The 23,865-nt window shown below is 36.3% G+C and overlaps 2 protein-coding genes across 3 annotated transcripts in view; one reads left to right on the forward strand and one right to left on the reverse strand.

The window, feature by feature from the left end:
• galt (galactose-1-phosphate uridylyltransferase) overlaps nucleotides 1–19,029 on the reverse strand; it is a 127,979-nt gene extending 108,950 nt beyond the window's left edge. The window contains exons 1-6 of one of the 2 annotated variants that reach the window (XM_058789143.1): nucleotides 18,317–18,396; nucleotides 17,901–18,070; nucleotides 15,853–15,928; nucleotides 15,136–15,184; nucleotides 11,620–11,749; nucleotides 6,447–6,503 (exon numbers count right to left, since the gene is read on the reverse strand). In XM_058789143.1, the coding sequence (XP_058645126.1) occupies nucleotides 6,447–6,503; nucleotides 11,620–11,749; nucleotides 15,136–15,184; nucleotides 15,853–15,928; nucleotides 17,901–18,008 (420 nt within the window). In that variant the 5' untranslated portion in view covers nucleotides 18,009–18,070; nucleotides 18,317–18,396. Of the gene's footprint in view, nucleotides 1–6,446; nucleotides 6,504–11,619; nucleotides 11,750–15,135; nucleotides 15,185–15,852; nucleotides 15,929–17,900; nucleotides 18,071–18,316; nucleotides 18,397–18,646 lie in introns of those variants that run through there. The other variant, XM_058789142.1, reaches the window with a different exon arrangement.
• Nucleotides 19,030–19,142: 113 nt separating this feature from the next.
• sigmar1 (sigma non-opioid intracellular receptor 1) lies at nucleotides 19,143–23,794 on the forward strand. The gene is made up of 4 exons (XM_058789144.1): nucleotides 19,143–19,401; nucleotides 19,689–19,889; nucleotides 22,907–22,999; nucleotides 23,092–23,794. The coding sequence occupies exons 1-4, from the start codon at nucleotides 19,257–19,259 to the stop codon at nucleotides 23,319–23,321; spliced, it is 669 nt and encodes a 222-aa protein (XP_058645127.1). The 5' UTR covers nucleotides 19,143–19,256; the 3' UTR covers nucleotides 23,322–23,794.
• Nucleotides 23,795–23,865: the final 71 nt, after the last annotated feature.

Here is a 23,865-nt window from a genome sequence, read left to right on the forward strand (position 1 = left end):
GATATTAAAAAGAAGCGTGGCGCTATGATTTTCAGGCCTGACCTGCAGGCGATACCGAGAAGGCTACAGTTCTCCAGAGTTCTCATGCGTCTGTTCTTAACAGATGGTTAAGATGATTGACGTTTCCTGACGTACGCGTATACTATTTATTTCCTGCCTGTGTCGGAGCTCGAGGAGAGCGGCAGATTGACTTGCTTTTGGAAAGGCTTCAGCCGGAGTTCCAAGAGAACGTCAATCACACCTCACCGCTGACCGCCAATCTCTCTCCTTGCCATTTCTCCGCTATCGCTACTGCTAGCTGTGTATGTAAATTCACAGATAAGATGACATTATACGCAATGTCCATTCACGCAGGAATAAACCAGAGATGTCGTCACCAGAATGTGTTCGGGAAATTGAATAGAATCTTAAAAAGAGAATCTTGTTTTTTTTTTGTTTTTTTCCAGTTCTTACATTTATTTTTCAGTGTATATAACCATAACTGTTTGTCAAGTCAGGTTGTGTGCTGTTGGTTCTCATAGTTGGAAAAAAATGTGAGCTCTGGATTTCAAATTCTCTGTGAAAATATCCCTCATCTTGAGAGGTTCTAAACACATTTCATGTTTAAACTATGAAAAAATTAATTTTTTGTATTATTTTTTAGCAGTGAATTGATTCAGTCAACCACCAACCCACTAATTTAGCTGTCAGATTTGCTGTCTATGAAACTCTTAATACATTTCTCAGGAGAAAATTGGTTGGCAACCAGCTATTTATTATATTTCTATTTACCCCAAAATCTCCTTCCTAGCATAAAACTTGAGTGAAAGAGTGTCCATCTCCACTGGTTCCCGTCATGAAAGGAGTCACCCTAAGGGTGTCCGTCCTCTTTCAAACAATCCAACTCAGGCAAAAAGTGACAAATTCTATTCACATGGTTTGTTGCATAAAAGGTGAACTATAGTTTATATGTACACTACCATTTATAATTTTAGGCTTTTTCATCAAAGAATTGATGCTTCTATTCAGCAAGGATGCATTGATTTGGTCAAAAATGACAGTAAAGATATTTACAATGTAATTTCTAATGACGTTTAACATTTATAATGTACTATTTCTATTCAAAATAAATAAATAAATTGAAATTTGCTATCATGGTCTGTCTGAATACTCAATTCTGATTGGCTGGCAGGTATCCATCAAAACCTTTTAATGCGCAGGTAGTCAGTTTTATCACCGTTCTATATTAATGCACTGCTTTCACTGACACACACATGCACACAAAGATTGCACATAGAGCACACACAAAAACATTCAGGAGCACAGAAACTTGTTGTTAATGCTGCCCTGCAACTTTTATTAATAAAATACCTAAGATACTGGATCGCTGTATTATATTCTTAAGCAATGAGGAGGTAAAATCTCTGAAGTAACTAAACTCACAGATTAATTGTGTGTACAGAGAAACGCGCAGACACAGGTAATTCATACATGCAACTTTCATCCCCCTCTCCTCTCTCTCGATAATTAATTCAAATAAATGCTATAATTAATTTATTCAAATAAATGTGATCTTACCGCATCTTTCATCTCTGTGTCTTATTTGAGCGAGCAGAATGCTAGAGATCTGACGAGCCGTAACTGACGAAAATAACAACTTCACCCTTCCAGTCAAATATTGTGCTGCAAACATCATTAACAGCTTTAACTTGCCAATGCTGGCAAATGGCCATGGTATAAGCGGGATAATTCATAGCTACCAGGGCCTTAAATTATTTTAATGCACAACATGGAGGCAAAGAACCACCCGATGTGAAATATCAAATCAGCATATTGCTGTACAATGATTTCTGGATCATGCGACACTGAAGACTGGAGTAATGATGCTGAAAATTCAGCTTCAAATCATAGGAATAAATTACATTTGGATGTGAGTGCAATTTCTCCAAATTCGCAGGTCAGAGTTCACCAAACTTGACACTTGGAATGCTTGCAATGCATTTCCTGTCTCCTGCATTCCAATGCATAAGAATGGAAATCAAAAGAGTGTAAAGTGTAGTGTGACTGGCCCTTATGTTTATCACAAACTGAACCAAAAAGTGTATTTACACCATTCTTGACCTTAAAAGAGATATTTCAGATATTCCGATTGTTTTAAGGGGTCATGAACTGAGAAACCAAAATCCCCTTGATCTTTTGCCATATAAGAGGTCATTGTACTATAAAAACATCCTGTAAGTTTCAGAACTAAAACTTTCTCGTTAGTCTAAAAACAGCTTATATTCAAGGCAGTCTGCCAAAACGACAGCTTGTGGAATGTGCCACTCTATAATGTAATAGTGTGGATAAGCACCGCCTCTGCAGAAGAAGATCAATGTCTGCTTCTACATCACTGCCTGTTTGCCCCTCCCACCGATTCTACAGCACTGACTGTTTAGCCCCACCCACCGATTCTACATCACTGCCTGTTTGCCCCTCCCACCGATTCTACAACACTGACTGTTTAGCCCCACCCACCAATTCTACATCACTGCCTGTTTGCCCCTCCCACCAATTCTACATCACTGCATGTTTAGCCCCGCCCACCGATTCTACATCACTGCATGTTTAGCCCTGCCCACCGATTCTACATCACTGCATGTTTAGCCCCGCCCACCGATTCTACATCACTGCATGTTTAGCCCCTCCCACCAATTCACGCATGTAGTATAAATAACGAGAGGCGAACACAGGACGAACACCGGTCTACACAGAAACCAAACGATAAAGATGGCTCTGAAGACAACAAGATGCTGTGCAGTGCCAGATTGTGGAAACACAGTCTTTGCCCCGCCTTCCTTCTGATTCCAACGTTAGGGAAGAGTGAATGAACTTTATTTTTAATGAGGATCCAGACCGCGTCAGTAAGAACTTGGTCCTTTGTTCACTTAATTTTACCACGGATTTGTTTACAAACAAAGCACTATTCGACGCGGGATTTTCAGAAAAATTGAAACTCAAAGACTATGTTGTGCTGACTATATTGGATCCAACAGTAATGCTGCACCAAATGTGAGTAACTTTTTTTATTACGTGGTCAATTGCTTTGTCTGTTATTACAGATCGTTTGATATGTACTGAGTATTTATGCGATTGTAACGTAAATCACAGCAGTGTCCATCTATGAGGAATGTACAATGTCAAACATACACAACTATTAGCCAATCACAACAGTGGGCGTTTACTTCCAAGTCTACAATCCGCCACACAAACAGAGCGTTCTGATGAAGGGGGTTAAAAACAGGACAAAAAATTGCATATTGTGATTAATAATTATGCAAATAATAATTAGTGCACTTTGCATTTAGAATGGATGGCTCCTGAAATGAACAACAATCCACAAGTAATCCACACAACTAAAGTCCATCAGCGAATGTCTTGTTTCTAAAAAACAAATACCAAGGCTTCTGGCTTCTGGCTTCTGGAGTTCATAATCCATAATACGCTTCCTCCAGTGGAAAAGTCTATCTCCTGTCCTTCACATCAAAATCCACTGACAAATTTGTTTCAAACGGTTTTGGACTGCTTTTGCGTGCTTTGATCTGTGCATATTTCTCTCCTGATTCAGACAAGATGACTTTTTCACTGGAGGAACCATTATTATGGATTATGGAGCAAGAAGCAACAGTTTCAAGTTAAAAACATCTTAATGATAGATATGTTTCCTACAAACAGGCAGATTTTGTCTTCATAAGACGTTAATAGTGGTGAGTGGTGTGGATTACTTATGATGTTTTTATCAGCTGTTTGGACTCTCATTCTGACGGCACCCATTCACTGCAGAGGATCCACTGATGTAAAGCCTTCTCCAATTATTTTTCCCAAACTCATCTACATCTTGGATGGCCTGAGAGTGAGGACATTTTCAGCAAGTTTTCATTTTTGGGTGAACTATTCCTTTAAAGTATTTAGAGTCCATTTTGACCATTCAAACATAGGCTGAAACTCACACGAGCCCTGAAATGAGCCAAAAAGTGTGAAAAGACCCTGAGTCGCAATGTTTTAAATTTCACAAAACAGCAGCACGATAATCGTTTCAAGAGACAGATGAGTCTCTGTTTTGAGAGCTGATGTTTTGTGTTTGTTCAGGGGTGGGTGGTTACGGATGATATGAGAAAGCGTGGGACAGACAGAGAGAAAGAGACACAGATCAACACAGACAGCCTGCTGTATCGCGAGCGCTCACTCACTCACTCCCTCTCCGCAAATACTCTCATCCCGGAGAAGGTGGGCAGCCGGATACACGCGGCTTATCCATCTCTCCCAGGGCATGCTGGGTAAAGCTCGACTCCTGCCGGCTGACATAGACCTAAGCCACACAGAGCTCCAGTCTCTCCACGGGGCCACACACATGGACAGGGAGGGGGATTTATTTACTCATATTTAGCTGCATCCATTGATAAAATCATATGAGAAACTTAAGAGGGGCTTACGGCTGATTCTATCTGGGCCGAGCCTGAGTATGCTGGGAGGTTGATTTATGTTAGAGGTCGATGATTGATGTCACGTCCAGCACATACTGGGACGTGGGGTGGATGTGTTGTCATACTGACAGTATGATGCATGGATGAGCTGTTGCCAAGGAAACTAGTCTAATGTGGTGCTGCTAAAGGGTCTATTAACATTTAGTGAAAAAAAAAAAAAATCCACCTGGAAAAACCATGTAATTTTTTCAATGTTCAAATATGTTGTCCTACTCCAGTTTAATATGCAGACACAACTACAATTTTGAATCTTGTTTTTAGTTCCACTTTGGATTTTTTTATTTTTTCCATTATAGTGTTAGTACTTTGAGCATTTCAACGTTTAAGCTAAACTAAACTGGCACAAGTTAATTAAGTTAATAAGCTATTAAGCGCAATATTACTGTTATTGCTATCCAGTGTTATTGTCAACTAAAACTAAAACTATTGAATGGCATTTGTTAATGAAATAAAATAGAAATATTAGATGAAAACAAACTTAAAAAAATTTAAATGGAAATTAGAAATGTTGGGAACTAACTGAAAGAAAATAAGTTTAGATAAAATAAGCTAAAAATGAGCTAGTACAATGAATTGAATATATTCAAAATATTAAAATATGAATTTAAATATATTTAAAAAGCTAATAAAAAGACAAAGGCACATAGAAAAAATTACTAAAAGTTAAACTACAATTAAAATGCTAACTGAAAATACAAAATATAAAAGCTAACACAAAATTAATAATGAATAAATACTAAAACAGTATATAAATTATACTAAATAACACTGCTGATGTCTAGTTAATTTTCATTTAATGCAGGTTGGTAGGCCTACTTAAGGTGTCAGGTTTTATAATACTATCACGTTTTATTTCATACCATTTATTAAAAACTACAAGTTAGAGTCATAAAAATATAGTTTAGTTTACTTTGAAGTCTTTTGTTACATTTAATTTAATTTGAACTTTCTTTTAGTTTCTGTTTTTGATAATAGCACTGCATTTATTTTTGTTGCTGTGTTACAAAAGCTAAATTTACTGCAACTGCAGAATAAGTTAACTTTCTCCAGCCATTTAAACTATATCAATCACAACCTAACAAGTTAGTTCACATTACAGCGCATCGGCACCAGAGATCAGATTTGACGAGGCTGAGAAATAAATGAAAGCTGGTAAACCATAAATCTATGGTATGACCGTTAAACCTTCATTCTTCAGATGTGGTTTATTACAAAGAAAGTATAATATGGAAAATATGAGAGGTTTTTGACAGCTCCTTTAAACAGAGCTCATGTCAAAGCATCTGAAAATCCTCTACTGCCCCCTAGCGGAGCGCACAGCCATTAACAAGTAATTAATTCGGTGCTGTCACGGCACGACAGCGACAGGCTTCCTGTGCATAGAAGAAACAAGGGTAAGACAGACAGCCAGAAAAAGGGAAACGAGAGGAAACAGAAGTTCCTCACTGCTCGGAGTCAAGAAGATGTCAATAAAACACATCATTTACACTGAACGCTATCAAACTGATAAAAGCAGCTATGTTTTCCACCCCATTGCCATCCCAGCGACCTCCTTTAAAAAAATAAAATCCCAGAATCCGCACAAGACAAACCCGTTCGACTCCTAGAGCCGAGAGTAATTTTCTTTCAGGAAGACGGTTTCGGTGACGTCTTTCCTTGGACCATCTCTGTACTTCCCTAATTGGAGTCTACAGGCTTTTTAAGCTCCTGCTTGCATTAGCCATGTCTCGTCAGCAGTCTCTCCACTGAGGTGACAGTTAAAGACCTATTCCAGCCTAAAAAAGAGCATTCCAGATGGTCGAAGACTGCAGCGGATACGTCTTAATCCACAGAGTAGCATTTCAGGGCTCTCTGCCTCAGCGAGCCGACAGGGGCAAGCGCTAATTGGCAGGAGGAGGGCTAGAAAAAAAGGGACATCAATGAAGTAACGAGGTGAAGGCATACCTGACAGTGAGGATGGGGGTTTGAACAGCCCATCATGGCTCCTTTATTCTCGAAGATCTGAAACATGAAAGAAAAAGTCATTACGTCCTTTAAAAGAACCCAGACATAACAAGCCACGGCAAACTGTATACAAGTGTACAGAAACACACTCAAACAGACAGGTGCAGACAAAACATGCACTCTGTTATTGAGACATGGAGAGATCAGAGCACATGTTGCTGTTTAAAAGGAAACATCCTGTCGGAGGGAGTTTTAAGGCTTCCTGGCACCTCCCTCAAGGGCGATTTGAGCAGGATCTGCCCTTGACTATTCCACTTGATAAATATTGACTCGGCTAAAGTCACTGCTCTTCAGGGTCTGTAAATCGCAAAGATGAGGCAGCACACATGCTCTGATGTGTTTAACAGAGAGGAGATAACCACCGGTGTTATCCGAGGAGTCGCTAACCAGGATAAACTGCAAGAAATGTAGAAATGCTTCTCGGATTGGGCTGAACATTGCTGCACCCTAAAATAATGATTTGCTGTTTCAACACAATCTCATGCAATTATTTTATACATGCAGTGTCTCTACTGATGGTAAATTTGATCAAATAAATATTTTGTATTTATTTTATTTTATTTTCAATAAAACTAGCTAAATTGCACATACAAAAGGCAACAGTATTGTAGAATATACACTGCCTTGCACAAAAAAAAATACAAAAAAAATAATAAATATATTTTTTTAAATAAAAGTTGTTATCTGGATCTTAAAAAGCTAATAAAATAGCAATGTATAACGATTAAGTTTACAGCACCTTCATAAATTTCATAAAATCATCAAAAAGCAAAAATATAGATTAAAAAGTAAATTATAAAAGGTAAGATGCCATCTTGCTCAAACCAAAGCGACTTGCACACACCTGACATAATTACTTATTCCCAACTCAAACTTGCCTGGACTTGAACATACCATAAGCAGATGGTACAAAAAAATAAATAAAAAACATACAAATTAATTCACATGAATCAGCCACCAAATCGCCAAAATGTAAAATAGTTAAAAATTGCCATGAGAGTGTGCTGGTTTGTTTGCATTTGCATCTTTCGACAAACGATTTTTGTGGGGAATTTTCAGCATTTATAATGAAAACAAGATGAAAAAGACATGAAACTGTTTTTAATTAAGCAGTGTTAATTTTGACAGCAAATTTTGATTTAGTTTTATAGTCTTTTGACTAAAATGCCATTTAGTTTTAGTCATATTTTAGTTATCTGAATTGTTTTTAGTTTTAGTCGACTAAATCTACAGTAAATTTAGTTGGCTAAAATCTAATGGGTTTAGTTGCAGTGCATTTATTAAGCATTTCTCTAAAATTTCCAAACTCATAGGTTTGATATTAAGGTTTTATCATGATTTAACTGCGGTGACACACAACATGCCTTTGTTAAAATTAAATAAAACCACTTCTCATAAAGAACAAGAACATTGTCTTCTTTTTAATGAAATACCAATGGTCATAATTATGCATTCTTCATAGCAACTTGTTTACCATATTCTTCATTCTTTCAAGCAGACATATTTATTTCTATAAACAAATTTAGATTAATCTTTAGAGCTACTAAAGTTTTTTTCAGTCGAGAGCAGTGAGTGATTGTATGTCTTTCTTTTGTTGCTTGATTAACATCAATGACTCGGACAATAGCAACTAAATTAGGCTGCTATCCCTTTAAAACCGAATGCACGGATGCAATGGATGCAATGTACTAATACACGTTCTCTCTGTTAACGTTCACTTAAAACGTAAATACTCATGAATACCAGTCAAAAACGGACATTTTAGACATCATTTTGTGTGTATTTCTCCATTCATGCGACGTGAAAGAGTACTCACGCGCTGTAAGACCTGCTTTCTGTGTGTGTATGCTTCAGTGTCCAAATTGAGTTCTCTCTTGCTTTGTCAGATTATCCATATGCCTGCTCTTCTCTTACTCCCACATATTGACACTTTTGAACGTTTTATGCTCTGTGCAGCAAGTGTATTTTAGCTTATGTCCTGCGGGTTCATATGTTGGCATCTAACCTCCTATGCAGCAGATTCCTTCTGAATGAATCTCTTCCCAAATCGTCTCTCTCTGACATTTTCGTCTCGTTTTTATTAGTTGACGAAAATGTCAATAGATTTACGTCATATTTTTTGTCATTCAAAAAGAGTTTTCGTTCGTTATTGTCGTCAGTGAAAAAAATGTCGTTGACGAAAATTATGATGAAGATTATTCGTCAACGAAATTAACACTGTAATTAAGTTAAATTATGACTTTCTCACATCAATAAAAAAACAGTGCATTACAGCACATTGTGTCCTAACTTGGCATGACATTAAAAATATATGATTAATGTTTAATATGCAGCTGTGTAGAATTACTGTATAATTTGAACCAATAAGATTTCACAGTGTGGACTCAGCACAAGGTACTCGTCACAATCCCAGGTTAGGACACGGTGTTAAGTTACAGATTCAGTGTCCCTGGAGTAACCTGAGGTTGGCACTGTGCCATAAAGCTGTAAGTTTGCAGCAATGCTAGCTCAGCAAAAGCGCTGAAGGTGCTTCCTTTTGCCATGAATACATAGATACATGCACTCGAGCAACCTTGTGAACCATAAAAAGACAAACTGGTCAGTCTATAGTAGGGGTGTCCAATCCTGCTCCTGTAGGGCTACATTCCTGCAGAGTTTAGCTCCAGCTCACCTGCCTGGACGTTTGTAGTGATCCTGAAGACCTTGATTAGCTGGCTCAGGTGTGTTTAATTGGGGTTGGAGCTAAACTCTGCAGGAAGGTGGCCCTCCAGGTACAGGATCGGACACCCCTGCTTTATGGTCTAATGAACTTTACACTGTCAGATCACTGTGCAAAAACTGTACCTTTAGAAGTACAACAGCTTGTCACCAGGAGAAAACCTTTAAAGGGACAACTTTGTACCTTATTAACCTCTAAAAGGTGTATATTAGTACTTTAGAGTACTGCCCCCCCCCAACCCCCAATTCAGTTTATTTTTTATTTTTATTTATTTATTTTTAATTTTTCAGGATTCCATTTTAGTGGTTAAATTAAATTTTAGTAATCAAAAGGCATGTCTAATTAATTGAAATCATCGCACTTACACAATTTAATATGTTTACTAAAAGTTTAACAAAAATAACTTTTTAGGATTTTATTTATTTATTTATTTATTCTGGTAATCAAATGAAGGGAAAAAAAAACTAATTTATCATCAAATGAAAGGAAATTTATTTTGGCATGCACAACATAGGTTTATGGTTAAAACATTGAAGAAAAATTGTGATTATTCGTTAACAATAATGTTTTAATAATAATTTTATAATAGCAATTATTATTATCATTGAGACGTGCATTCTACTGTAAAACAGAAACATATTTATGTCACAATTTCTTAAAGTTAAATCGAACTTTTATTTTGACAGGTTGCTGTGAAGACCTTAGCTTCTGTGTGTGTATATAATATGACGATAGTTAGACCAGTCCACAGTTTGACCACTTACCTACACCTTCCCATTCTGTACTTCACATGATTATGGAGATCATTTTAAAGGGTTAGTTCACCCCAAAATGAAAATTCTGTCATTAATTACTCATCCTCATGTCGTTCCAAACCCGTAAGACCTCCGTTCATCTTTGGAATATAAATTAAGATATCTTTGATGAAATCTGAGAGCTCTCTGACCCTTCATGGTGTCCTTACAACTTAATACAAATTAATATCTTACAGGTTTGGAACGACATGAGGGTGAGTAATTAATGACAGAATTTTCATTTTGGGGTGTACTAACCTGTAACTGATGGCACTGCTCTCCTTGATAGTTTGTAGCTGTTATGTATCGCACATCATTAGAAGTGCATTAGAAGAGGTATTTGTACACTGCCATATCTTTAATGTATATTGTATTCCTGAATTCCAGGAGAATACACTCTTCTTATATTGTTTGGTATTGGCTGTGTTCTATGGTTCTTTGGAGTCCATGAGTGTCCTCCCTTCATTATTTATCAGTTTGTGGGAAAACTGGAGAACTAGTATTTGGTTTATACCTGCCGATAATCACAGGGACAGTTGTTGTACACAGTTATTTATTTATTTATTTATTTATCATAGCTGTTTTTAAAAAAAACGTTGAATTTAAATCTGAAAAATAAGACTCATTACCCCTTAGCTAAAAGCTAGTTGTTCAGACTAGTTCTGTGTTCAAGACACAGTCTTAACATAGAGGCTACGTTCATGCAACTGGCCCCAGTTTGATTTAGTGTTTCTTTCACATACATTCTTGTGCATGTGTATGTGGGACAGTGGGTGCAATGAGACTTGCAAGTTCACTATTGAAAACGCAACTAGTAAGATGCAAAAAAAAACGACAAAAAAGCATGGATTGTACCAAAAATGAATGGACAAAATCCATATATGATCCTAACAGAGGCCATTTATCTATTGATGTTAAGGAACAGAAGCAAAAAGGGTGGAAAATAGTCATATAAAACTAAATTATAACTGTTTTTGGCGTTGTAAGTGGACTTCAGAGAAACACATAAAATGATAAAGTGTGTAGGATTCTGTACCTTTAAGCAGAAAACCTTCGTTAAACTGAATCTATAGTCTGTCAAAAAGCCACTGAGGCTCAGGAACTCTCTCACGCTCATAAGTTAACTATCTTTTGGCACAAACATCTTAATTCACTGTATTCATATCCCTGGAACCCTTTGAAGTGCTCCATTATTCCCTCGCAGGAGCATTAATGTGTCCAGAGAGGCCGGAGGAGCGCTCCACACTGCCTACCATTGATCAGCACTGAGACACCCTGACTGAAGAGCATCTCCCAATTGATCCAATTAGCACTGATGAGGAAGACTGGGACAGAACCCAATCGAGCGCTGTCCCTGCCTCCGTCTCCTTTAAACACACACTCTTAAGCAGTCACGTCCCTGTGACTCCATGGCTTCTAGAGAGAAAGTTTCTTGAGGCAACAAATGGTGCAAATGTTTCATTAAGTTTCTACACCCCCCAGAAAGAGTCACAGTGAGAAAAATGTCTAGTTAGTGCAAAGTAAATTAAAATGTTTCGCTTGTGAATGCAAAGTAACAGGTGCACCAAAAAATAGACGTGAGAGGACGAGACGTACTAACCTGCACCCACGTGTACTCAGCACCCAGCTCTACAATCAGATCTGCCCACTTGTCAATCACTTTGCGGATCTCTGCGGGCTGCATGAGAGGGAGGGTGATGTCAGACCAGGGGTGGAAACACATGACCTTACTGAAAACAAACAAACACAACAATTTGCTTAAAACTTCCTCTTAACAACATTATGCTTAGATCTGTGTATGTCTGTCTGTCAGATTGCCTTTCTATATCGATCTATCTATCTCTCTATCTCATTGCCTTTCTATATCTATCTATCATCTATCTATCTATCTATCTATCTATCTATCTGTTTGTCTGTCTGTCTATCTATCTATCTATCTATCTGTCTGCCTGCCATCCGCCCGTCTGTCCATCTGTCAGATTGCCTTTCTATATCAATCGATGTCTATCTAACTGTGTCTATCTATCTATCTATCTATCTATCTATCTATCTATCCATATATCTATCCGTCTGTCTGTCTGTCTGTCTGTCTGTCTGTCTGTCTGTCTATCTATCTATCTATCTATCTATCTGTCTGTCGATCTGTCTGTCTGTCTATCTATCTATCTATCTATCTATCTATCTATCTATCTATCTATCTGTCTATCTGTCTGTCTGTCTGTCTGTCTGTCTGTCTGTCTGTCTGTCTGTCTGTCTATCAGACTGTCTTTCTATATCAATCTATCTGTCTATCTAACTGTGTCTATCTATCTATCTATCTATCTATCTATCTATCTATCTATCTATCTATCTATCTATCTATCTATCTATCTATATGGATATCTGTCTATCCATTTATATGTCTGTCTGTTTGTCTATCTGTTTATCTGTCTTTCTGCCCACCTGTGTTTCTTCATCTATACCTGTCATATAGATACTGTATATATACCTATTTGACAATCCTTCCATCCAGCTCACATTTCTCCAGCAGTTATGATCTAAGCAGCATTCATCATAAAACATACAGTGGATGTCACACTTCACCTTCGAAAATCATCCCGGCAGAGTTATGAATAAATACATAGTGTAATTTTGTCTACTCTTAGTCCTGAATGAAACCTAACAGCTGTGCCTGCAAACTTTGCAAAGTCTCCTCTTTCAGGCTTTATGTGGGGCAGCCAGTTCTCTCTATTAGGCGTCCTTGACTTGTTTGCGCCTCGAGCGCTATTCTTACTACTTTGAAAACAATGTCAGATCCCAGTGCATTAGAGTTGAGCGTCAGTTGGCAGGGTCTGTGTGTATGTGGCCTGCTCTGCTACACTGCTAATTGGATGGTTTCACACACAGGTGCCGTTTCAGAGCAGCCGTCTGTACCTCCTCAGCGTCTGTAAAGTTCTCTTCTGCCTTCAAAAATAGTGCATAAAATGGTCCAGTGTGGAGGAGATAAAACAGAAAGCACTAGGGATCAGAGAAATCAGGGTAATAGACAATCTAACTGTGTCTCTCCCAAAAAACATGTCTACGTGATAATCACTGTGCACATATAATGGATCTGAATGACTTTGTACAAAGACTCGTCTACCTCAGTCACTTCTTAGATGACAGCACCACCTAGTGTTAACAATATGACACAACCAGAAAGAGAAAGGGAATTAAATATTGACAAATTATTGGACTGATTTGTCTTTTAACCTGCTGGTGTATTCAAATTATTTTTCAGCTAAGAAGTTGAGAAATTTCAAAACATGATACAACTCAAAATCATGTATTATGTATCGTGACTATATAACTATAAATATGTATAAATATAAATATTACTTGCATATTATCAATAGAAAATGTGTGTTTTTTTTAAATAGAAGAATACAACATTTAAATACAAAAATCAAAATACAAAAAAAAAACTAATAATATTTATATATATATATATATATATATATATATCATAAAATACAATCAAAATGATGGTGCAATGAAATGTAATACAAAACAAACTAAAAATGACTAAATCTTGATAATATTTAAAAAATAAATTATGAAAATGTAAGAAATTCTAAATAAGGCTCAGCCGGTCACAAACAAACAAATAAATAAATAAATAAATTCAAACAAAAATAGTAAGTATTTTTGTTTTTGTTTTTATTCCATTTTATTTTTATTATTTTTATTTATTTTTTTATGAGAATGCCATGGAACATTGTTTTGTACAACTGTAAGCAATGCCTAACAACCAGTACATTGCGTACGTAGTTATTTAGCAGACACTTTTATACAAAGTGACTGCCAGTGAACTTACCATGGAGTAACTCTGTAACTTTTTTTAAGTGCTCAAACATTTTAGTTGCCAGCCCAGATTTTTTAATAACTCAAGTCACACTGTTAAAGATATACCAAAAGAAAAAACCAAAGGTGATTTCATAAACAATCTACATAATACACTAACAAAAGCAAGACGCTGATAAAGCCTTGATTTTACTCAACCTCTAATGTGTTTTGACTCATTGCTACGACATTTAGTTCTTTCCTCTCAGCTAACGCTCTCCTGAGGTGTTGCCGTTCTGGCAGCACAATCAATTTCTACACGCAGCGCAATTAAACTCAAGGAAATAGTTTATTAGCAGTGCTTCAGAGGGGCCATGAGCCACAATAACGGAGCTAACAAAGTGTCCCTCAGTGCCGCTCCAATCTATGGCAATCTGTGCTAATGTACTCTGAAAACAAAACAAAAAAATACTGTTATAAGGAACAGCAATAATAATTATAAAATAGGGAGGGTGGCACAGACTTGGTTAAAGATGAACCAAGAGGAAAGAACCTACTGTAAGTTTCTTTGGATAAAAATGTTTGTTTGATGCCACAGACCCCCCAAATGAGACAATCCCTTTTGCGAGGGAACCTCATAAAAAATAAATACATCTATATAATTTAATGTTATAAAGATATATTTCAAAATACTATAGCTGTAAAAGTGAATCTGGAAAATACTTACTTTCTATCAATCAACAGTCATAATAATCAAATTAATGTTAACTTTTTACTTACTTTGTTTATTCATTTGTGTGTTTATATAAAATGTATTTATTTGTTTATTTATGCATTATTTATTTATTTACTTGGTTAACTTTTACTCTGTATTTATTTATTTTACTAAATAAAAGAGATGTATTTATTTAGTCATTTATTTATATAAACTGTATTTGTTTATTCATGATTTACTTTTATATTATATATATAAATGTTTTTATTTATTTGTACTACATAATATTTATTTACTTATTAAATATTTATTTATTTTACATTTGTTTACACTATTTGTCACCTCTTTTTTTTTTTTTTTTCGAACGACATAGTGCCACTTGTGGCTGCCATTACCATAAATCTGTTAATTTAGTGGAAAAGTAACCACACACCTCTCTTTAACAAGACACATAATTTATAAAATCATTCAAGTCTGTCAAACAGTGCACAATGAGATACATTAATCTGAATATTTAGGTTTAAGGATGTTGTTAATAGTAATGCCAGCAGTACTAGTTAGTAATTGTAGTTCTTAAAAAAGAAGAAAAACTGTTCTCACCAAACACCTCTGGCTGCTTTGCTTTGGAAAAGTGGATGATGGTCTGAGCCTAGAACCGGTAATAATACAACTTATCAGCAAATTGTTAAAACATTGGAATGAAATGCTTCATTAACATACAGATCATAATTGCACATTAAAAGTTTTACAATTAAACTATGCAGGAACATTAACTGTCAACTTGTATTATAATGGCAAAAAGTACTGCAGTGGTATCATAGTAGAGCGACTGTATGAGAAAACAACACCACGGTAATTTGGGAAGATTTGTTTGTTTCTTATGCTTACCAAGTCTGCATTTATTTGACGAAAATGCAGTAAAAACAGAAATATTATTACTATTTAAAAGAATTGTTTTCTGCTGTAATATATGATGAAATAGGTTATACCCACATAGAAAACAGTCATTTAAAAAATAATAATAATTTTACTTTTCTTTTTTTTTTTTTTATCAGATAAATGCAGCTTTTTCATAAGCCCTGCAGTGAAATTTTCAGCATCATTATCCAGTCTTCAGTGTCACATGATCCTTCAGAAATCATTCTAATATGCCGATTTGCTGCTCAAGAAACATTGTTGCAAACAGTTGTGCTGCCCAATATTTTTTCATGTTTCACATCCAGTTTTTCCATCACCAGGTCCAAAACATTGTTAGATTTGTGTTAGCAGAACATCCCAAATGAGTCTTGTGGGACTGAATGTGACGTTAGATCATACCGGGGTCTGGAGCGTCAGGCTGGAGAGCAGGGAAATCATTGTCAAACATGAACGTGCTGTCATACTCAGGATTCACCTGCAATAAAACGGAGGAAAATATGAAATGACTGTGTTTAATCACAGTCTGATGGATAAAACATCCCTGAGCGCTCTCCTTCTTTCAGTTTGCTCTTCCTCAGGTTGATATATCTGACTAGACAATCTGCTTCCAGCCAAACGTACATCTGAACAACATGAAAAAGTGAGTTCAAGAGTGCATGTTCAACATCTTGTCTGAATGTAAAGTAGTCTGGCAACTTTCTGTGTTTAATTAATCATTAAATAATAATGTCCAGGAACGAGAGAGTCAGCCAAGAACATTTGTCAGGCTTAAATAAACTGTGCCACTGAATATTCATCACTATATAACTCACACGGGCAGATGGAGAGAAATGTACGTTCAAGGAAAGGATATCACCTTATTTTTCTGCTTAGTCAGAGAATGCAGACACATCACTTTCCACAGAGAAGACGGTTTCATCTGTGTTCATAAAAAAGCTCCCATAATGCTGCAGGCTGAGCTAGAGGTGTCGACAGCTTATGACTATCAGCTCATGAATGTTTAAAATCCTGCAAATGGACGGTTTTAATACAATCTGATAACTTGATACTTGATAATAGCGCATGCAAATGAATCGGTAATGGCACTGCAGTGATGCAGCACATAAAATAAAGAATATATTCTTCCCCTCAATGAATTGAACTAAATAAAAGTACGGCAATATTCTGGGTTCAATCTGGGTTCAAAAAGTCAGGCTCCATTGACATCAGTGCATGTTAATATAGGACCGGAAAAAAAAAAAAAGATAAAAAATTAGGCAACAACATTAAGCAACTAGAAATAGTAAACAAAACAGCAACATTATTCCTTAGTCAAAAATCACATGAACTGTTTTCAACAGTGGAAGTCTATGGGGCAAGACATTGCACCAGTATGTGTTAAATGTACACTAGTGCTTAAAAGGCTGGACTTCTTAATGCTTTTTTTTTTTGAAAGAAAGAAATTTCTATGACAGTGCAAGGCTTATGAAAAGGCTACAGTTATCTGATAAAAAAAAAAAAAAAACAGTAATATTGTCAAATAATTAATAAATAATGGATTAATAATAATTAAAATAACTGTTTTCTATGTGAATATAGCCTATTTTAAAATGTAATGTAATGTAAGCTGAATTTTTAGCATCACTACTCCAGTCTTCAGTCACATGATCCTTCAGAAATCATTATATTATGCTGATTTGCTGCTCAAGAAATATTTATTATTATTATCAATGTTGAAAACAGTTGTGCTGCCCAATATTTTTGTGGAAACCGTGATACATTTTTTTCAGGATTATTTAATGAATAGAAAGTACAAAGAACAGCATTTATTTAAGAAAAAACAACAACAAAAAAAAACACGTAAAAGTCTTTTTTGATACTTGATTAATTAAATGCTTTAAAAAAACAACCCCGACTTTTGAACGGTAGTGTATACTTTCTTAATATAGACAACATTTTTACTACTTAAATACTCAATAAAACAACAAACGAAATACAAGCTTCAAAAATTAGCTTTTACACCCTTCATAATGCTGTATAACTTTTATTGTATGTGCATGTAAATGAGACTTTTGTTGGAAATTATTTTCTATGGTAATTGTCGCCATGTCAAAGATTTTAAATGTTGTTTTGAATCAAGAACATTCATTTTAAAAATCAGTTGCAAGCTATTCATATATATATATATATATATATATATATATATATATAAATAATTAGACATTTTTATTATATGCTTAAACTTTTTAGAATAATCTTGGCAAGTGAGGTGGCTTTATAACAGAGCAATAAAAAAAGAAGAAGCAGAAGAAGCAAACATTTATTAATCTGTCTGTCTGTGAGGTGATGTTACAACAGCAACAGAGCTTTTTATTTATTTTTTATATATTTTTTTCCTTTTTAATTTTTTATCTCACATCTTGCGGTGACACTCAGCAACATTCAGTCGGAAAAGCTGTTTTTCTCACCTCTCCGTTAGCTCTCACGCTGCCGGGACAGAGGGGGTTGTTCGGGTCATGTCGTGGGGTGTTGTCCACTGGAGGTTTCTCCACCTGCCCTTTCCACGGACGCTTCATCCGATGAGCCGAGACCAGAACCCAGGAGTCCCGCAGGGGATTGTACCTTAAATGCTGGTGCTCTGAAACAAATTCAAGAGTAATATGAGATTTGAAAGGTATCAGGCAGAACTTTGCCACTCAGTATGTTAATGTCTCAGTCACAAACGAATAATCTTTTGAACAAGTAGATTTCGTAAATTAATGAATTTGACAGAACAATTTGACAGTTTAAGAAAACATAAAATTCCAAGCAAACTATACTCATTTTAAAGCATTGTGATAAACAATAGCATGTATAAAAAAATGCATCTAAAAATGTATTTTACTTAAAAATGACTTCTAAAATTCCGCCTAACTAGTAAATGAATTTGAATCGTTTGAACCGGTTCATTGAGATAAACTGTCCAAACGAACCGATTCTATAAAATGACTCGGACTTCGCACCGCTAGATAAATCACATGATCCGCTTCGCTGCACAGCCAGCCGTCACGTGACTCATCTAGCAACTGTACTATTTTCAGTGTTTTCAAACCACAGGAGTATAAAACAAAAAGAGGTCATTACATGACATCTAGATCTGACCGTGATTCATGCACAGTTCAGAGCTTAGAAAATAAACTTTGAATATGTGTCAACATGTAAAAACATTCCTCACCCTTAGGATCAAACGTGGGTTTACTGATACTGTCCATCTTACTGCTTACTGCTTAATAAAATCCCCTGTGGTTACCAAATACATCCGATCACCTGTTACAGGTTTTTAACATGAATTCACTGATTGCTTCTTCTAGAGTTTCAAGTTTTCATTTGATCTTCCTCCTAAGTATCCTCAAGTGAACAGTGCTGCACAAATAAAACGCAATATGTGGCTTCTAAAGATGAATAAACCGAACAGTGCTAGCACTGTTTACAGGCTCCCAGAGAACATAAATAATACCAGATACATAAATACATTCATTTATTCGATATGTTTCACTGTATCAATAAAAGCTGCTTTGTGTATTTTGCGTATTTTGGTGGCTTATTGAGGATAATGACGCTCCGCCGCACCGCCTTCTTCCGTGTAGCGTTCTGAGCGATTTCATTGGACGAGACCTCGCCGTTTGTGGCAGCCGATTGGTTGTCACCGGCGTGACGTCACCTCACGTCATCGCCCGTCACCTTTTATGTATGCCATGCTGTGTGTCTGAATGAAGTCTGCTTAATGTCTTTTGCAATCTTAGACAGCGGTTTACTTCTAAACAGTCGTTTGTGCCCGGATTACGATGTCTGTAATAAGACTTATTCTAAAAACGGTGGTGGCTTTCGGGTTTCTGGTGTTGACAGTTCAGTTTATAAGATATTGGATGACAAATAAACAGTATGTCTTTACAAAAGAAGATGTTGCCAAGTTAGCCAGACAGTATGCAGGTGAGTAAACGCACATAACCTGTTTCTATTCTGAAGTTACATCTGTTGCTAAGATATTGCAATAATTGGTTTCTATATATAGCTTATATATTGCGAATATACACTTCCTAGCAACACAGAGCTTCAGATGGTCACACTGTCTCCCTAAAAGAGTTGTTTAAAGAGCAAATACCACATCTAATAACATAACTGTCCAGTAATGACTCTTCCTAACTTGTCACTTGTCTGATAGATGTCTAAACCAGATAAAACTAGATGTCAGAACTGTGTGTGTTTGTGTGCCATAGGCCAGGACCACGAGCAAGCCTTCTCTAAGGTGGTGGTGGAGCTGAGGAAGAGGTATCCGGGTCACATCCTGCCCGATGAGGACCTGCAGTGGGTGTTTGTGAATGCGGGCGGCTGGATGGGCTCCATGTGTCTGCTGCACGCTTCTCTCACAGAGTATGTGCTGCTGTTCGGGACAGCCGTGGACACGGGCGGACATTCAGGTGGGTCAAGAACATCTCCAGGGCGTGTTTGTCCTCAACATCAAAAGAAAGAAATAAAGACTACTACAAGATCATTATGACTTTTTTGCACTGCAACATTATTTTTTTAATTAAGCACTAAATTCTAAATAACTTGTTGGAAAATAATAATAATAATAATTCAAAACAACTGTGTATAGCAATATTGTTTAGAATATAAATTACTCTTGCTATAAAAAAATACTGCATTGCTGTTTTGATAATCTAATGGGAATCACTATTAACGATAATGGGAATTGCAAAAAAAAAATATCAATGTGAATTACAAAAATAAGCATTTTGAGATAAAATAATATCACAAAATTTTAATGGACATAAAATGACACATTTTCTGTATTCCCAATTTTTATTTTTTTTATTTTTTTGGTGGTGGAGGTGGTGTTTTGCCTTGGATTCTAACTAAAATGAAATAATCTGAAGTATTACTAAAATTACTGAGACTAAAACTGTATTTGTAATTCATTTTCTTTCTCTTTTTTTTATTTTAGTAATTTATTGACAGTTTAAATAGTATGTGCTATTTAAAATAGCATAAACATAACAAACTATAAAATATTAATATGAAAAACATATACTTAAAAATTTAAACGAAAATTTAAAATGTTGCCTGTGCTACTAATTGGGGGGGGAGTAAATTAAGTTTAAATAACTAAAAGTTCAACTGAAGTAAAAATAAAGGTACATAGAAATATAAAAAATCCAAAAGCTAATAAAAAAAATAAAAAAAAGTGAACTAAAATTAAAGTGAAAACTAAAAATATAAATGGCTTATATAAATAATGACTAAATGACTAAAATAATAAATAATGACCACAAATATAAATAAGGCTATTTCAAAATCTTAGCAAAAAACTATAATGGTGTATAAATAATACTAAAATAACTCTGTTCTAATTTTAATTATTTGTGAGGGTAAATAAGGGTCTTTTTTTTTTTTATTTATTTTTAATTTCTTTATTTTTATTTGTATTATTTATACATCACAAGCTATCTAAATAAGCTTTCCATTGATGTATGGTTTGTTAGGATCGGACAGTATTTGGCCGAGATTCAACTATTTGAAAATCTGGAATCTGAGGGTGCAAAAAAATCTAAATATTGAGAAAATCGCCTTTAAAGTTGTCCAAATGAAGTTCTTAGCAATGCATATTACTAATCAAAAATTAAGTTTTGATATATTTACAGTAGGAAATTTACAAAATATCTTCATGGAACATGATCTTTACTTAATATCCTAATGATTTTTGTCATAAAAGACAAATCAATAATTTTGACCCATACAATGTATTGTTGGCTATTGCTACTAATATACCTCTTCAGCTTATGACTGTTTTTGTGGTCCAGGGTCAAATTTATGAATTATTTAATTACACACACACACACACACACACAGTGGGGAAAAAAAGTATTTGATCCTCTGCTGATTTTGTACGTTTGCCCATGCACTGACAAAGAAATGATCAGTCTATAATTTTAATAGTAGGTTTATTTGATCAGTGAGAGACAGAATAACAACAAAAAATCCAGAAAAACGCATTTCAAAACAGTTATACATTGATTTGTATTTAATGAGTCAAATAAGTATTTGATCCCCTATCAATCAGCAAGATTTCTGGCTCCCAGGTGTCTTTTATACAGGTAAGGAGCTGAGATTAGGACTCTCTTAAAGGGAGTCTCAGCTTGTTACCTGTATAAAAGACACCTGTCCACAGAAGCAATCAATCAATCAGATTCCAGACTCTCCAGCATGGCCAAAGACCAATGAGATGTCCAAGGATGTCAGGGACAAGATTGTAGACCTACACAAGGCTGGAATGGGCCACAAGACCATCACCAAGCAGCTCGGTGAGAAGGTGACAACTGTTGGTGCGATTATTCGCAACTGGAAGAAACACAAAATAACTGTCGATCTCCCTCGGACTGGGGCTCCATGCAAGATCTCAGCTCGTGGAGTTTCAATGATCACGAGAACGATGAGGAATCAGCCCAGAACTACACGGGAGGATCTCGTCAATGATCTCAAGGCAGCTGGGACCATAGTCACCAAGAAAACAATTGGTAACACACTACGCCGTGAAGGACTGAAATCCTGCAGCGCCCGCAAGGTCCCCCTGCTCAAGAAAGCACATGTACAGCCCGACTGAAGCTTGCCAATGATTCAGAGGAGAAGTGGGTGAAAGTGTTGTGGTCAATTCAACTCGCCGTGTTCGGAGGAGGAGGAATGCTGCCTATGACCCCAAGAACACCATCCCCACGTCAAACATGTTTTTCTGCTAAGGGGACAACTGCACCGCATCAAAGGGACGATGTACCGTCAGGGCCAGGGCATTGAAAATGGGTCGTGGATGGGTATTCCAGCATGACAATGACCCAAAACACACGGCCAAGGCAACAAAGGAGTGGCTCAAGAAGAAGCACATTAAGGTCCTGGAGTGGCCTGGCCAGTGGCTAGACCTTAATCCCATAGAAAATCTGTGGAGGGAGCTGAAGGTTCGAGTTGCTAAACGTCAGCCTCAAAACCTTAATGACTTGGAGAGGATCTGCAGAGAGGAGCGGGACAAAATCCCTCCCGAGATGTGTGCAAACCTGGTGACCAACTACAAGAAAAGTCTGACCTCTGTGATTGCCAACAAGGGTTTCTGCACCAAGTACTGAGTCATGTTTTGCGAAGGGGTCAAATACTTATTTGACTCATTAAAATGCAAATCAATTTATAACTTTAAATTTTGAAAGGCGTTGTTCTGTCTCTCACTGTTAAGATAAACCTACCATTAAAATTATAGACTGATCATTTCTTTGTCAGTGGGCAAACATACAAAATCAGCAGGGCATCATCAACAATTTTTTCCCCCACTGTACATGCATGCATTTTTTTATTTTTTCTTCCTACATCATATGTGTGCTCCTACAGTAAATAGTTTTGCCACATTAGGATTTCTTGTATTTTCACATTCCTTTCATATTTGCATCTCCTTCAGGTCGTTACTGGGCAGAAATATCAGACACTATAATTTCTGGAACATTCAGGCAATGGAAAGAAGGAACCACTAAAAGCGAGACATACTATCCAGGTACAACAACCACACGTCACCAACACACACACACACTTCAGTCTAACAGTGCTCTCCGATCTGAGGCGTGAAGCCTGTGTTTGTTGTGGCAGGAGACACTATCGTGCATGCGGCGGGAGAGGCCACGTCAGTGCAGTGGAGCGCCGGGACGTGGATGGTGGAGTACGGCCGAGGATTCATTCCCTCCACGCTGGGATTCGCTCTGGCCGACACCGTCTTCAGCACCCAGGACTTTCTAACACTGTTTTATACTGTACGTGTCTATGTGAAGAGTATGATCCTGGAGGCTAGCACTTTCCTCACTAACACCGGCGTCCTCTGAAAAACAGCACGTCCCTGTGTTATTCTGATAACTGATCACAACATCAGCTGTTCGCTTGCTAATGGAGATCCGACGACTTGTTGAATTGGATGTATGGAAAGCACTTAATGTAATTACTTTTCCAATGATTAAAGTTTTATTTTCCATACTGTACAAAGAGTTTATCAAATGTCTTTTCTAAAGGTGAAACGCATTTTTGGTCAACACACTGTTTGTGGTCCAGTGTCTGTGTTTGAACGTGGCAAGATGTTTTAGCAGCTCTATACTGTCCAGAAATGGTTATTACGAGGTATGGATAAAAAAATCAAAAGGTAGTTTTCTGTATTTCCAGATCACACTCTTTGCACCTTTAAAATACTGTGAATATTAATTGTTGCTTTATTTTTCATAAGATACATTGTTCAAAACTGACCTGTCTCCTGTTCAGCCTGAAGTCGCTCCAGAATAAACACATTAATTAGTATTGTTGAATAAGTCTTTTATTAATTCATTTAATCAATTTATTCAATTATTTAAGTTTAGAATTGTTTTTGTTTCTTTTCTG

This window comes from Onychostoma macrolepis, chromosome 10 (genome assembly GCF_012432095.1).
Source record: "Onychostoma macrolepis isolate SWU-2019 chromosome 10, ASM1243209v1, whole genome shotgun sequence".
NCBI classification, from domain to species: domain Eukaryota; kingdom Metazoa; phylum Chordata; class Actinopteri; order Cypriniformes; family Cyprinidae; genus Onychostoma; species Onychostoma macrolepis.